Raw genomic sequence first — 12476 nt, forward strand, 5'->3', positions numbered from 1 at the left:
AAATTTTGCAAATTTGAGCCCCCCCCCCCACCAATTGAAAGTAAATTTGTGGAAATTTCAATCGATCAAAGAAAATTTTTTTTTTGAGAAAATTCTCTCAGATCATTTTGGTGTCGAGGTTGAATCGAAGTCAACATTTTTGAAACTTCGTGATTTGGTCAATCGAGATTTTTGAACTTTTGTGAAATTTGTAGTATTTTTTTGAAGTTTATTTCAAATTTTTTGAAATTGAATTGCATATCTGGATCAATTCTTGAAAATTTTTCTGCTATGTTAACTTTGCTTCGCCCGCCCTCGCCAAAAAAATCATCACTTGTATAAAATTTGATCCAATTCTGAATAACTGTGCTCTTGAATTTGATTTGTGAGGGTGCAAGCAGAGTTGTTTGAGAGCTTCCAGGCTTTTCGTCATAATTTTGGCTGAAATTCATCTTTTACTCTTTTAACCATGCCTCTCTGAGATGATATCAGTGGAAAATGGAGGCTCGTGGCGCAGAACCCGCTAGTCAAATCAGGTACTTTAAACTTTCAAAATCGTATGGATATTCTCTTTTTCGATAAAAATAAAAATAAACGTTCCAGTTTTGAAAAACTACAAAAACAGGGTGTCTAACAGGTCCTACTGGTCCTATTAGTCCTACTAAAGTCCTACTTTTTCTCAAAAGTCCTTTTAGTCCTACTATAGTCCTACTTTTCCACAATTTTATTCAAAAGTCCTACTTTTTTTCAATAAGACTTTTTCAAATTTTCAATTTTTTCCCTTTTTCCGGAATTTTGAACAAATTTGATAGAAAAAGGCTCATTTGTCGACTTTTTTAGATTTTGAATTACATATTTTCGAGAGCTTTTGCCCTCGCTTCGCTCGGGCTATTTTCATTTTTTCCCCACATGAAAAACTTATTGTTCAAATTCAAGAAATGTTCAGAGTTTGGATCAGAAAAAGAAACTTCTCTCTTCATAAAGAAACTTCTTATTTTTACTTCTCAAAACATGATTGAATTTTTGAAAGCTTTTGGCCTCGCTTAGTTCAGAATTGTTTGCTTTTCTTTTTCAAGTTTGATTTTTTTTTAAATAATCTTTTGGATTTTAAAAATTTTGAAACAAAACTAATGAACTTCTTCATAAATCATACTGTACAAGAAAACATCGTTTTCGTACTCTTCAAAATACTAATTTTCGGGAGCTTTTGCCCTCGCTTCGCTCGAGTCTGTTTGTTTTTTTTTTCAATGTTGAATTTTCCAAAAAAAATCATCATTTAAATTTCAAAATTTTGAAGCAATTAGGAGAGAATAAAACGAAAAGTTGGAGTGAAACGTTATATTTTTGGCGTCTACTTTTTTGAATACAATTACAAAGTATTTGAAATCATCAGAAAAGCAAATATTTTTTACAAGAATTTGGTTAAAAACTTGAATGTCAATTTTGACCCCCCCCGCTCTTAAGAAATTTCATGAGTGCTCGAAAATGACCTTTTGAAAGTCCTGCTAAAAGTCCTACTTAAGTCCTACTTTTTCATTTTGAAATTTTGTTGTAGACACCCTGAAAAATAACTCAAACAACAGCTATTTTTCTATGAATCTTGAAACTTTTCCAAAATGTCCTCAAATTATCTAGTTGGGCAAATGAAATGGGTACATTTCCCCGTACCCCCCATTTCGGATGGGGTGGTAAAAAGCACCTAGAAGGATAGTGCTAGGTTAGTGCTGGTTAGTGCACGTATCGCTGACGTTAGTGCACGCCCCCTTCACCCCCATTTTTTAAAAAATATGGGGGGGGGGTACAGGGAAACGTGGTACCCCCCCATTCGCGGAAGGGGGTTAAAAACCACCTAGAAGGATAGTGCTAGGTTAGTGCTGGTTAGTGCACGTATCGCCGACATTAGTGCACGCTTCCTTCACCCTCATTTTTTAAATAATATGTGGGTGGGTACAGGGAAACGTGGTACCCCCCCATTCACGGAAGGAGGTTAAAAACCACCTAGAAGGATAGTGTTAGGTTAGTGCTGGATAGTGCACGCATCCCCAACGTTAGTGCACACTTTCTTCATCCCCTTTTTTGGCTTTTTTAAAAAAATTTGTGGGGGGGTACGGAGAAATGATTTACAAAAAAAGGGGAAGAACGTTGTTGAAAGGGTTAAAACCCACGTAGTTCGATTCAGTTTCGTAAGTGCTGGTTAGTGCACACACTTATACAATTATTCCCCCTCCCCCTCCCTCCCCCAATATTAAATAAATAATTTTACACCCTATGGTCCAGTAAAATGAGCATCGAATAGGGAAAATCGAAGTGGCAAGCTGATTTTCGGTATATTGGTCCATTTTGATCTCCTGAAAACGAATCCGAGGAGTCCCCCATTGTACCGGATCAACTCCCCCCCCCCCGCCCTCAATCGGGGTTTGGCCAAAATCTCGAATAGTACATATTGACTCTAGCGCAAAAATGGTTTTAAAAAATGTTCTTCTACTTGTACGTCAAATTTCCCATTAGATGAGCCATTGATCAAATTTCCAGTCCCAAGAGGGGTGGACCTACGGCGCTTCGAACACAAGAGGGTTTGGGATAGCTTCATAACTATAATAGTTAATACTGATCGTAATATTTTTAATCATTCAAAAATGGCATGGTGGTGGTTCACTTTGTTTTTTTGAGGTATAGAGCGGACTGCCAGTGTCACCCCTCCTCCCATCTGGCTCACCATTTAGTTATTTGCCCATATAACGTACGTGAAGTGAATTGAAATGTACGAAAAAATGTAAAAATGTCGAATGGAAATTGGAATGTTAATACGAGTTTTAAACACCCATTTTAACGTAGAGTAATGAATTCTCCCCCTTTGTGGGTCCCAAGCCCCCTGAAACTTTTTCCTATCGATCTTCTTCAATATGGGTCAAATTGGAAATATTGCTTCAAGTTCACTCAAGTCTTGAGAAATTAGAGTCTCCAAAGTTTGTTTGTTTCACATATGATAAAACATAAAAAAATAAAACATAAAACCGAAAGTATGAAGTGTGTAGATTAGGATTACAGGGATTTCCTATCCCACTCCTCCCCTCCAAACATTTAGAAGTTTTTGAGGAAAATGATTTTTTTTAGCAAGACTGCTATGGGAACGCCTTTGAAAAAAGGTACTCAAAGGGAATTTTTAGTTCAATGTTTAAGAATCGGGACTTTTAGAAAAATTTGAGGAAGTGTGAGGGGAGGAGATGAGTCTTCAGCGAAGACACAAAATCACATTTTGCGAAACAGTGTGTGAAAATCCGCTTGGGGAGAGATTGAAAAGTCATTGAAACACCTTGAACAGGGCTGTTAAATTACTGTAATTTATTCGCTGGTAAAATACGGTGGTATAATATGGTAATATACGTTAGGTATTTTACCAATTTGGATTTGAAGAATTATTTGTAGTTTGATTTCGAAGTTCTGAACTTCTGACCTGCCCTCAAAGTAAATTTTCATCGGTTTTGGGTGTTATTAGAGATTATAGGAAATTTTCCACGGAAATTTTTGGAAATTTATATGGAAAATTTTTGGTAACTTTCAATTCAGAAATTTCCATGGAAATTAGGAAATTTATGAAAGAAAGTTGCAAAAAAAGTCTTCCATTTTGCTTTTTGGTAAATGATGGTAAAATACGGCAATAAACTTTTGGTAAAATACAATAATTTACCGCTGTAATTTACCGACATAAATTACCTTACAGCCCTGACCTTGAAAAATACATCTTGTAACAGGGGTCAAATAACGCGCCTGGTAAAACAACAACATAATCGATTTAATGATGATTAATTATTATCAACGTGTTCGAAGCGCCGTAGGTCCACCCACCCCCCCCCCTGGGGACTGGAAATTTGATCAATGGCGCATCTAATGGGAAATTTGACGTACAAGTAGAAGAACATTTTTTAAAACCATTTTTGCGCTAGAGTCAATATGTACCTACTAGTCGAGATTTTGGCCAAACCCCGATTGAGGGCGGGGTGGGGGGAGTTGATCCGGTACAATGGGGGACTCCTCGGATTCGTTTTCAGGAGATCAAAATGGACCAATATACCGAAAATCAGCTTAGCACTAACCTAGCACTATCCTTCTAGGTGCTTTTTACCACCCCTCCCGAAATGGGGGGGGGGTACGGGGAAATGTACCCAAATGGAATATTCAACTTGTGTGGAACTTTGTTCAACTGAGCATTTTTGGACGTTCTTTCGGGATTTTCTTGTCTCGAGCCAACATAGGGATGCCCAAAAAATCGAGAATTTTGAGCCCAAACCTAGGTCATGACTTTTGAGTTTTTGAAAAAAAAAAATAAGATAAATTTCGGGATGACTTCAAATATTTCTGCGATTGATTGGGAGATCATTCGGAAAAATTGTGAAGCTCTATACTAGACATTCAGGAAACTTGTCCAGGGGTATTCAAAGAAGAATGTTTGAGAATTTTGAAATTTTTGAGCTCAAAAAGTAAGATACATAAAATGATGATTTTCTAGATTTTTTAATTCGTGTCATGCGACCTATCAAAATAGGTTCAAATTTCGCGATTAATTCAAATATTTAAACGAAAATGTTTTGAAAGCATTTTAAAAGAATTTTGACCAAAAAAATGCTGTCAAGATTTTTGGAATTTTTGAGAAACGTGTCATGCTACTCATCAAAATGGGTGAAAATTTCGTACAAAGGTAAAAAATTTCTATTAAAACTTTCTTTGAGCATTTTTAAATGATCAAAGCTTGAAATTCGGTCAGTTTTTTAAAATCATCAAAATACTTGAAAAATCAACTCAATTTTAGTGCTCAAAATTTTTGAAAAATTTTTAAAAAAATTTGAAATGAAAGATTTGATATTAAAATTTAATTGCTGAAGAATCTAGACTCAAATTTGGACTTGAAATTCTTTAAAATTTTAAAGAAGTTTGATCAGAATATTCGGTCAAGATTTTTGGAATTTTTGAAAAAGTTGTCGTGTTACTCATCAAAATGGTTTAAAATTTTGTGAAAATGTAAAAAATTTCTATCAAAACTTTCTCTGTATGTTTTTGAAAGATCGAAGCTTGAAATTCGGTCAGTTTTTCAAAATCATCAAAATACATACTTGAAAAAATCAATTCAATTTTAGTGGTCTTTTTTTGGGTGTTTATAATTGCAGGATTAAAACTCTTGAAAAATTGTCAATAAAATTTGAGATGAAAATTTCTGATTTGATGTTGAAGTTTGAATTCTGAAGAATTTCGACTCTTGAAATTCTTTAAAAATTACTCTGAAGCAGTTTTTTTTGCAATATTTTCATTTTTTGCAAAATTTATAGACATTCTGGTAAAAACTATGAGTTTTGTCAAAAATTCCAAAAATTTGACCCAATTTCAGTCTCAAAATTCTTCAAAATTGCTCAAAAATTATTTTATTGGAATATTTGAATTTCTCACAAAATTTTATATGCCCATCAAAATTAGTCTAATGTTGAAAACTTTTATTTTATGAATCGAAATTAATATTTTGAATGGATCATGAGACAGTTGAAAATTGATTTTTCGAATAGGAAATTTCAACCCCTCCTTCCCCCCTCTCTTCTTCTGAATTCAATTGCGATTCTCAAATTGTGGAGATATATTCTGCACATTGTGATGGTGCTGTTACAAGCACATCTCCATGTATAGGTCTCACATATGCTAGCTACCTACTTGAGGTCTAGCAGTACCTAGCTTCTGAGAGCTTCATAGGTACCTGGCGACTTACCGCCTCGTTACCTACTTTTCGGACACTGAGTGTATTTACGTATACCACACAGACAATTACCTAATAATATATACCTTACGAAATAAGAAACACATCTTCAGTTGTCATTCCATGTATTGTTTATTCAAGTACATAATAACAACTTACTCAAGCTATATTATTTATACTGGCCTGTACAGTATTACGAAAAGGAGAGATAGCATATTCATGCCTAAGAAAGTGCAATGCACATCACCACAGGGAATAGGGAACAGTACACGGATGTGGGAAGGTCCATATATGTTACTCATTTAGATGAGATTTACAATAAGGATCCTCGGATGTTTTACGTAATAACTCCTGGACCCGAGTGCATCTGAACGACTCTATCAACGTAACTGGAACACAGAACATATTCGAAATAGATCACTTGCTTTACCAGTTCATATTTCGTATATGACTGGACTTGTGCTACTAATTTAGTCCATTAGATTTACGCAAATAGCATGGTATAGGTGGTCCTATACCATCTCCGGAACATTGATATCCGATGTTTTATCATCGGGAGTCGCCAAATGACTGGTTTTTCTAGCGTATGTTCTCTCGTTACGAAGTATAGAGTGAACTAATCCGCTAGGTGTCGTATTACGAAACTATCTTTAATGTTGGCTAGAGGCAGAACGAATTTCTCTCGCATACGCGACCGAAAATGCATCACAATCTGTCTCTACATATGCCCCGAGTTTGTGTAATGGCATAGTGTTTACATAAATTCTCAAATTAAGAGATGATTGCGATCTCCTCTTCTTCTGCCCCGAATTATGTCAACATTTGGTTATTACGCTTGAACATGGACCTTCCGAGAAATGAATGAATGGATAAAATGGAAACTGTACTAGGTAAAAACATATTAAAATACATAATTTGTAGAATAAAAAAATAAAAAATAGATAACACTGCTTACTGATAAGGGAGGAGAAAAAAAAATTTTACAATGCTTCTTGCTTAAAAGATAAAAAATAATAAATAGTACAAGTATGTGTATTACGAAATTTTTGAATTATTTGCAACTAATAATGTGTTTCTGTTTTTCTGTTTCAGGTTTCTATCTTGATGATGAATAATATCTTGGATTAATCTTCATTTCAGTTGAAACCATTTGTGAACAATCATTACGGGAAGTATATTTCTCTTGTGTTACGCAATGTGAAATGCTTGAATACTTTGTGTCAAATTGTTTCATAGGATCAGAAGATTTTCGAAATGGTTCAATGTGTGAATTTTTATTCGGTGAGGAATGGAATGAGACCCAGGATCAGTTCTAAGATGATATGTTGTATCATTGTCGGCGCTTCGTTTTCACCTTTTTCAATTGGAGTGGATCGGTCAAGTATGGATTCCGCTTGTCTTACGTATGTTACTGTTTCCTGTCTTTCATGTGCTGTTCTTTGTAGCCAATCTCGTAATTTAGAACCTTGATCCTTAAACTCTTTTAACAGGATTGGAGGTAATATCACTATTGTTTCAGCTCCTTTGCGTTCCAAAGTGTTTATTAATCGTAAATACTGAGATTTTAACTTTTCTTCACAGGTCCCATCCATGAGGTCTTTGTGGCCTACCGACATTATTATACCTCGCGTTGATTTTAGAAGGTGTTTGTCAATATTGCGTTCGAGTTGGTCAACGGAGATGTTTGGCTGTATGAAGTCATTAAATTTCATCGCATCTACATAACTGGGATCTGCTTTTACGGCTGTGTGGACAATTTGTTGGATTGCTCCATCTCCAATCATGAAATGATTTTGAATCAAGAAGATTGTTTCAGAACCACCATTTCCAACTGTCATCGAAAAACTTCTGAGAAATAGATGATCTTTGATCGGGCGTATGTTATTGTATACTTCTTTTGGTGCTCTGTTCATTAGCGGGTAACTGAAATTTTCCAGCTCTTTTCGAAATAAAGTGTAGTTAATCGGTAAATATACTGTTTGAGCTCTTTTTTCTGCATAGGTATCTATTGTTATCGAGTTACGTAAATGTTTGATTGTCTTAATCGCCGCAAATTGTCCAGGTTTAGGGTAACATTTAGAAGATGGATAAATCATCAGAGATTCGTAGCGTTTCGAGTTGCGTCTTTCGTAATCTTGTTTTCGTAATTCATGTCTTCTGTTATATCCTAATGGTGTTCTCGGTACGCGTGTTGAATATCGATAGCTAGAATAATTTGGTTTTACGTATGGTCGTTTGTATACCGGAGACGTAGGGCGAATACGTGTGATTGTTGATTTAGTTGGAGATTTGCTACGTGGCGGTGTTATTAATTTTTTGCGTTCTGGTGATTTTTTCTTCGGTGACAACTGTTTACGATCATTACTGCTTTGTCTTATTTTAATTATGGTACTGTTCGCTTTTTTAGTAATTGGAGATTTATCTTTTGTTTTTTGTTTTATAGGTGATAATTCTTGTATGTCTTCTTTTGTTATCTTCGAGTTCGTTGATTTTTTATCTTCATCAGACATGCATTCATATGAAGGGGTAAAATTCATCTCAAGCATTTCTCCGTCGTCATCAGTACGATTATTCTCTTCGGACAACGGTGAGTCACGTTTGATTTCCTCCAGTTTCGGTGCTGGTGTTGAAAATTCTACTGTTTTCGTGATTGCTTTCAGGTCAATAATCTTTTGAATACTTTGTTTAGCTTTATTATTAATGCGTTGAATTTCTATTTCTTGTGATGTATTTGTTTTACGTAATTCTTGATTTTCTTCTTCTAGTTCTTTGATTCGACTTACGAGGAAAGACGGTGTGTTACGAAATTCATCTATCATGGTAATTTGCTTCATGTTACCTTTTACGAAATAATGAGTGTCTGGTTGGATTTCTTGGTCACATCTAGGGAATACGCATTTTACAGCACCAGGTGGAGCAATATCTATTACGTCTTTCAAACACTGCAGGTGATACAGATGCGTACACGTGGTTGCTACGAGAGGATTTTCTATTTGCTCAACGATCGGGGGCTCAGCCAGTGATTGATTACATGATGAGCAAGACACGATATTCACTATTCTGCTATCCATTTTCTGTCAACATCATGGGTATTCATTAAATTTCGTGTATTTTGTATTACATTAATTTTCATGCTGTTTTGCGTAATTTTTACTGTTACGAATGATTCTGTACTTACGGAAATTGTTGATGTAAATAAATGGAATTGTCTTGATGTAAATTTTCTTTTAATTACGCCACTAGAGAAAATTTTACTCGTATTTCGTACTTCACTGTTGTAAATGCTGAGTAGAAATGGAGCAAAGTATTTCTTGAAGATTATACGATCAGCCGGTTATCGTTGGGAATACCCATTTCAGGTTTTTGTTAACAGATGAAACTGCTCTGACTAGTTGGGCTTTTGCCTTTTACCCTTCTATGATGTTAAATAAGAACTATAGCGTGTTTAAGCGATGGTTTTTTATTTTTATTTTCATATATAAATTACGTGAACAAATGATTATTTTTAATTACGGCTGAGTAAAATAGAAATAAACGGAACATAATCTTCTTTCTTATAATTACGATAATGGTAAACCTAGAGTTACGTCAAAAACTCTACTTGAATGTTTTACGTAAAATGAAAATTGAGTATTCAAGCATCGAGAAATATCAATTAATTTGACGTATCTTGTTTTCTTGAGATGTATTACGAAAATTTCATTAGTAGTATTTTTCGCTGCTGTGTACGTGATACGCAATATGTAGGATTATGTCGAGGTATGCCATGAACACTGGAAAAGGGTTGCCGTTCTCATCAATATACCTTGGGACTGGATATTTGGTATCGATCTCATCCACGCATTCTGCATATTTGATCCATATGTTTGAGTATTTTCCCGCTAATGTTTTAAGCCATTGATTGTATGTAATTGTTCTTTGTCTAAATCTGCGTGTTTCCTTCGTTGCATAACTGGTATATTGCGGTATGATTAATAAGCGTTTGCATCCTTTTTCGATTAGTACGGAAATCAGCTGTCTCATGTTATTCATCGCGTGTTTTACATTTTTTTCTTTTCGTAAGTCATGGGCTCCTGCTGACACAATTACTCCTTCCGTAACGATTTTTAAGTGATCCTTTACGTTCCTCTTTAGTAATGGTGTAGAAACCATGGCTCCCATGAATTTGCTTTTTACGCATTGTGTTTTACGAAATTTGCTTATGGCATCTCTTACACATCCTAGAGCTAAACTATCACCGATAACCATGAATTTATTTAGCATGTATACGATTTCACCATTTGGGAGGTGTTTTACAATTCGAATATGATTCCATTTTTCGATGATCTTGAATATATTGCTTAACTCTTGAGGTAAAGGTTCATTAAAAGTAAAACCACTTTTTCTGCATTCCTCATGTAGGTATTTCGTTGTTATGTCAACTGGTAATCGTATTTGGTTTCCGTTATGTACTTCAAAATCTAATTCCATGATAGTTGGTCTTCTTTTTAAAATGGTGAGAGCTGGGTACGATGGTGTGATCAGTTTATCTTCGGCTTCGTTCTGAATTAAATCTGCGTCGTTATCTTCTTCTGGTTTGACTTCAATTGTTTCTAGCTTCTCGTTGATCGGTTTCAGTTTCTTTTCATCGTTTGATTTGTCGACAGTGTCATTGTTTTGTTGTTTGGATGTTTTACGCAAAGATTTACTTTCGTGGTGAATGCCGGTGGATGTGGATGGTTGAGAGTTATTAATATCGAAGGTAGAATTTTCATTCGTCGCAATTTTGGTTTTTAAGAAGTCAATTACGTTTTGAAGGTTTGTTATTTCTCCTTGTTGTTTACGTAGCTTGTTTTCCTGTTTCTCGATTTCAGCTTTGGCAGCTTGTAGTTCTTGCTCTAGTGATGAAATTTTTAGCTTGAATCGATTCATCTCAGTTGACACCGAAATCGTTTCTATCTCAATGGATTTTAAATTTTCGAAATTGTATGTCTTTACGCAATCGTGGACTTTGCACTGTACTGTTTGTTTCTCTATTTTTCCATCTATTTCTAGTAGTAATCTTCTTTTTGCGCAGGTTTCGTGCATTGTGTGTAGGCATTCCGGATTTATCAATATCTTTGGTTTCGACGGTTGACCTAACAATATTTCATCGCACATGATACACTTCGGAACTGCGATTTCGCGGGCTATTAGAATTACGTCGCTGTTGTCCGATCCTTCGCTGGATATGGTACTCATGTTGACTTGATTTGTTCAACACTAAAACACACGTGTGTTGTTTGGAATAATTTCTAGTAATTATGATGAAGTACTGTGATAGTAATTATTACCTGTCGTTGATCAGGAAGATTTGAATTTTCAGAAACAGTTTCAGAGATTGATCGTAAAATTTGTATTGAATAAGTCACGTTTTCGCAAATTAAGCACTTTTCGTATTCATAAAATCTTTCGTAACTTTGCAATGTATAAGATAATTTCATAATCTGATGAAGTGTGTTTACTATCTGTTTTAGCTGGTCACTAACAATGTGGTGCTGTTTTCTTCGCATCTATTTTGACTTTATTCATGCGGATGTTGTGTAGCGAATTCTTTCCAATGAAAAATGAAAATAAATAAAAAAATGTTTGATCTTGTAGTAAATAACATGAATCACTTGTAGTAACGCAATTTTATTCTTCTAAAAACAATGAAAACAAATGAAAACTTCTCTTATTCTCTAGGTATTGATAACGGATAATGAAACTAGAATCTTCTTCTTATTCTCTAAATAACAGTGATAAGATTTATTCGAACAACGAAACCCAGAACGTTCTCTGATGTTTTACGTAAATCTTCTGGAATAAGGTTAAATTGATTGATGGTTTACGGAAAAAAAATATAATAAGCGGATCTATTGTCTAAAGATCATTTCTTCCTTCAGGCTAGTGTTTTACGTAAATTTTATCTAGGCAGTTTCTTCTGAGTGTAGAAAATTCGCCATTTCAGCTATCATTTCTAGATATGCCGGGAACAAAGGAAACGCATTTGCTTTTCGGTCAATGTATGTCGGCGTGTCATATATTCTTGATATGTCTTCGGCGTAGTTTGCATACTCGATTGTTACGTTATTATACCTTCCTGCTAGACTGCTCAGCCACTGATTATATAGAATGGTTTTGTTTTTAATCGCAGCTGTTTCTTTCGTCGCTGTCGTATAGTACTGTGGTACTAATAGAATGCGTCTTGCACCCTTTTTAACAAGTAGGGTAAGGAGCTGGCGCATGTTGTTAATCACGTATAGAAACTTTCGTTGCTGCCTTAGATCATGGGCTCCAGCGGATACTGCTACGTTTTCCGGCATTTGTTTCACGCAGAATTCTATATTAGCTTTGAACATCGCCGTGGAAACAAATGCTCCTCCTAGCGCACTTTCTTCATATCTTCTTTTGGGTACCGTTTCAAAAATGGCTTCTCTTATGGCTCCGTATAGTAATCCGTCTGCGATGGTCAGGAAATTGTTCAGGAAGTATAACCTTGTTTGATTGTGCTCGTATATCCTGACGTAATGATATTGAGTTATGAAACGGTATTGGATTCCATCGGGTGTTAGCGGCCAGTCGAAATGTTGATGTTTGTTATCGCACTCTTTCATTAACTCCTTTGTCGTTAAAACTACTGGTTGTTTCACTTTTTGTCCGTTGTGTATAAAAAGATTATCCCAGAACAGTACATTTCGTCTTGGTAAACTCATCTCTTGTGTTCTGTTTTGTTCGTAGTTAAGAACTTCGGTGTAGTCTT

At 35.3% G+C, this 12476-nt stretch overlaps 2 protein-coding genes and 1 long non-coding RNA gene across 5 annotated transcripts in view; 1 reads left to right on the plus strand and 2 right to left on the minus strand.

The window, feature by feature from the left end:
* Positions 1–12476, minus strand: part of LOC135834789 (voltage-dependent T-type calcium channel subunit alpha-1H-like) — a 472203-nt gene that overhangs the window by 42872 nt on the left and 416855 nt on the right. The window lies entirely within an intron of this gene.
* Positions 1–12476, plus strand: part of LOC135834927 (uncharacterized) — a 191803-nt gene that overhangs the window by 28019 nt on the left and 151308 nt on the right. The window lies entirely within an intron of this gene.
* LOC135833828 (uncharacterized) lies at positions 5825–11325 on the minus strand. The gene is made up of 2 exons (XM_065347615.1): positions 8895–11325; positions 5825–8790 (listed from the first exon to the last, which is right to left on the minus strand). Exon 2 carries the CDS (start codon positions 8785–8787, stop codon positions 6991–6993), a length of 1797 nt encoding a protein of 598 aa, XP_065203687.1. The 5' UTR covers positions 8788–8790; positions 8895–11325; the 3' UTR covers positions 5825–6990.

The sequence above is a fragment of the Planococcus citri genome, chromosome 1, assembly GCF_950023065.1.
Source record: "Planococcus citri chromosome 1, ihPlaCitr1.1, whole genome shotgun sequence".
Lineage (NCBI taxonomy): Eukaryota > Metazoa > Arthropoda > Insecta > Hemiptera > Pseudococcidae > Planococcus > Planococcus citri.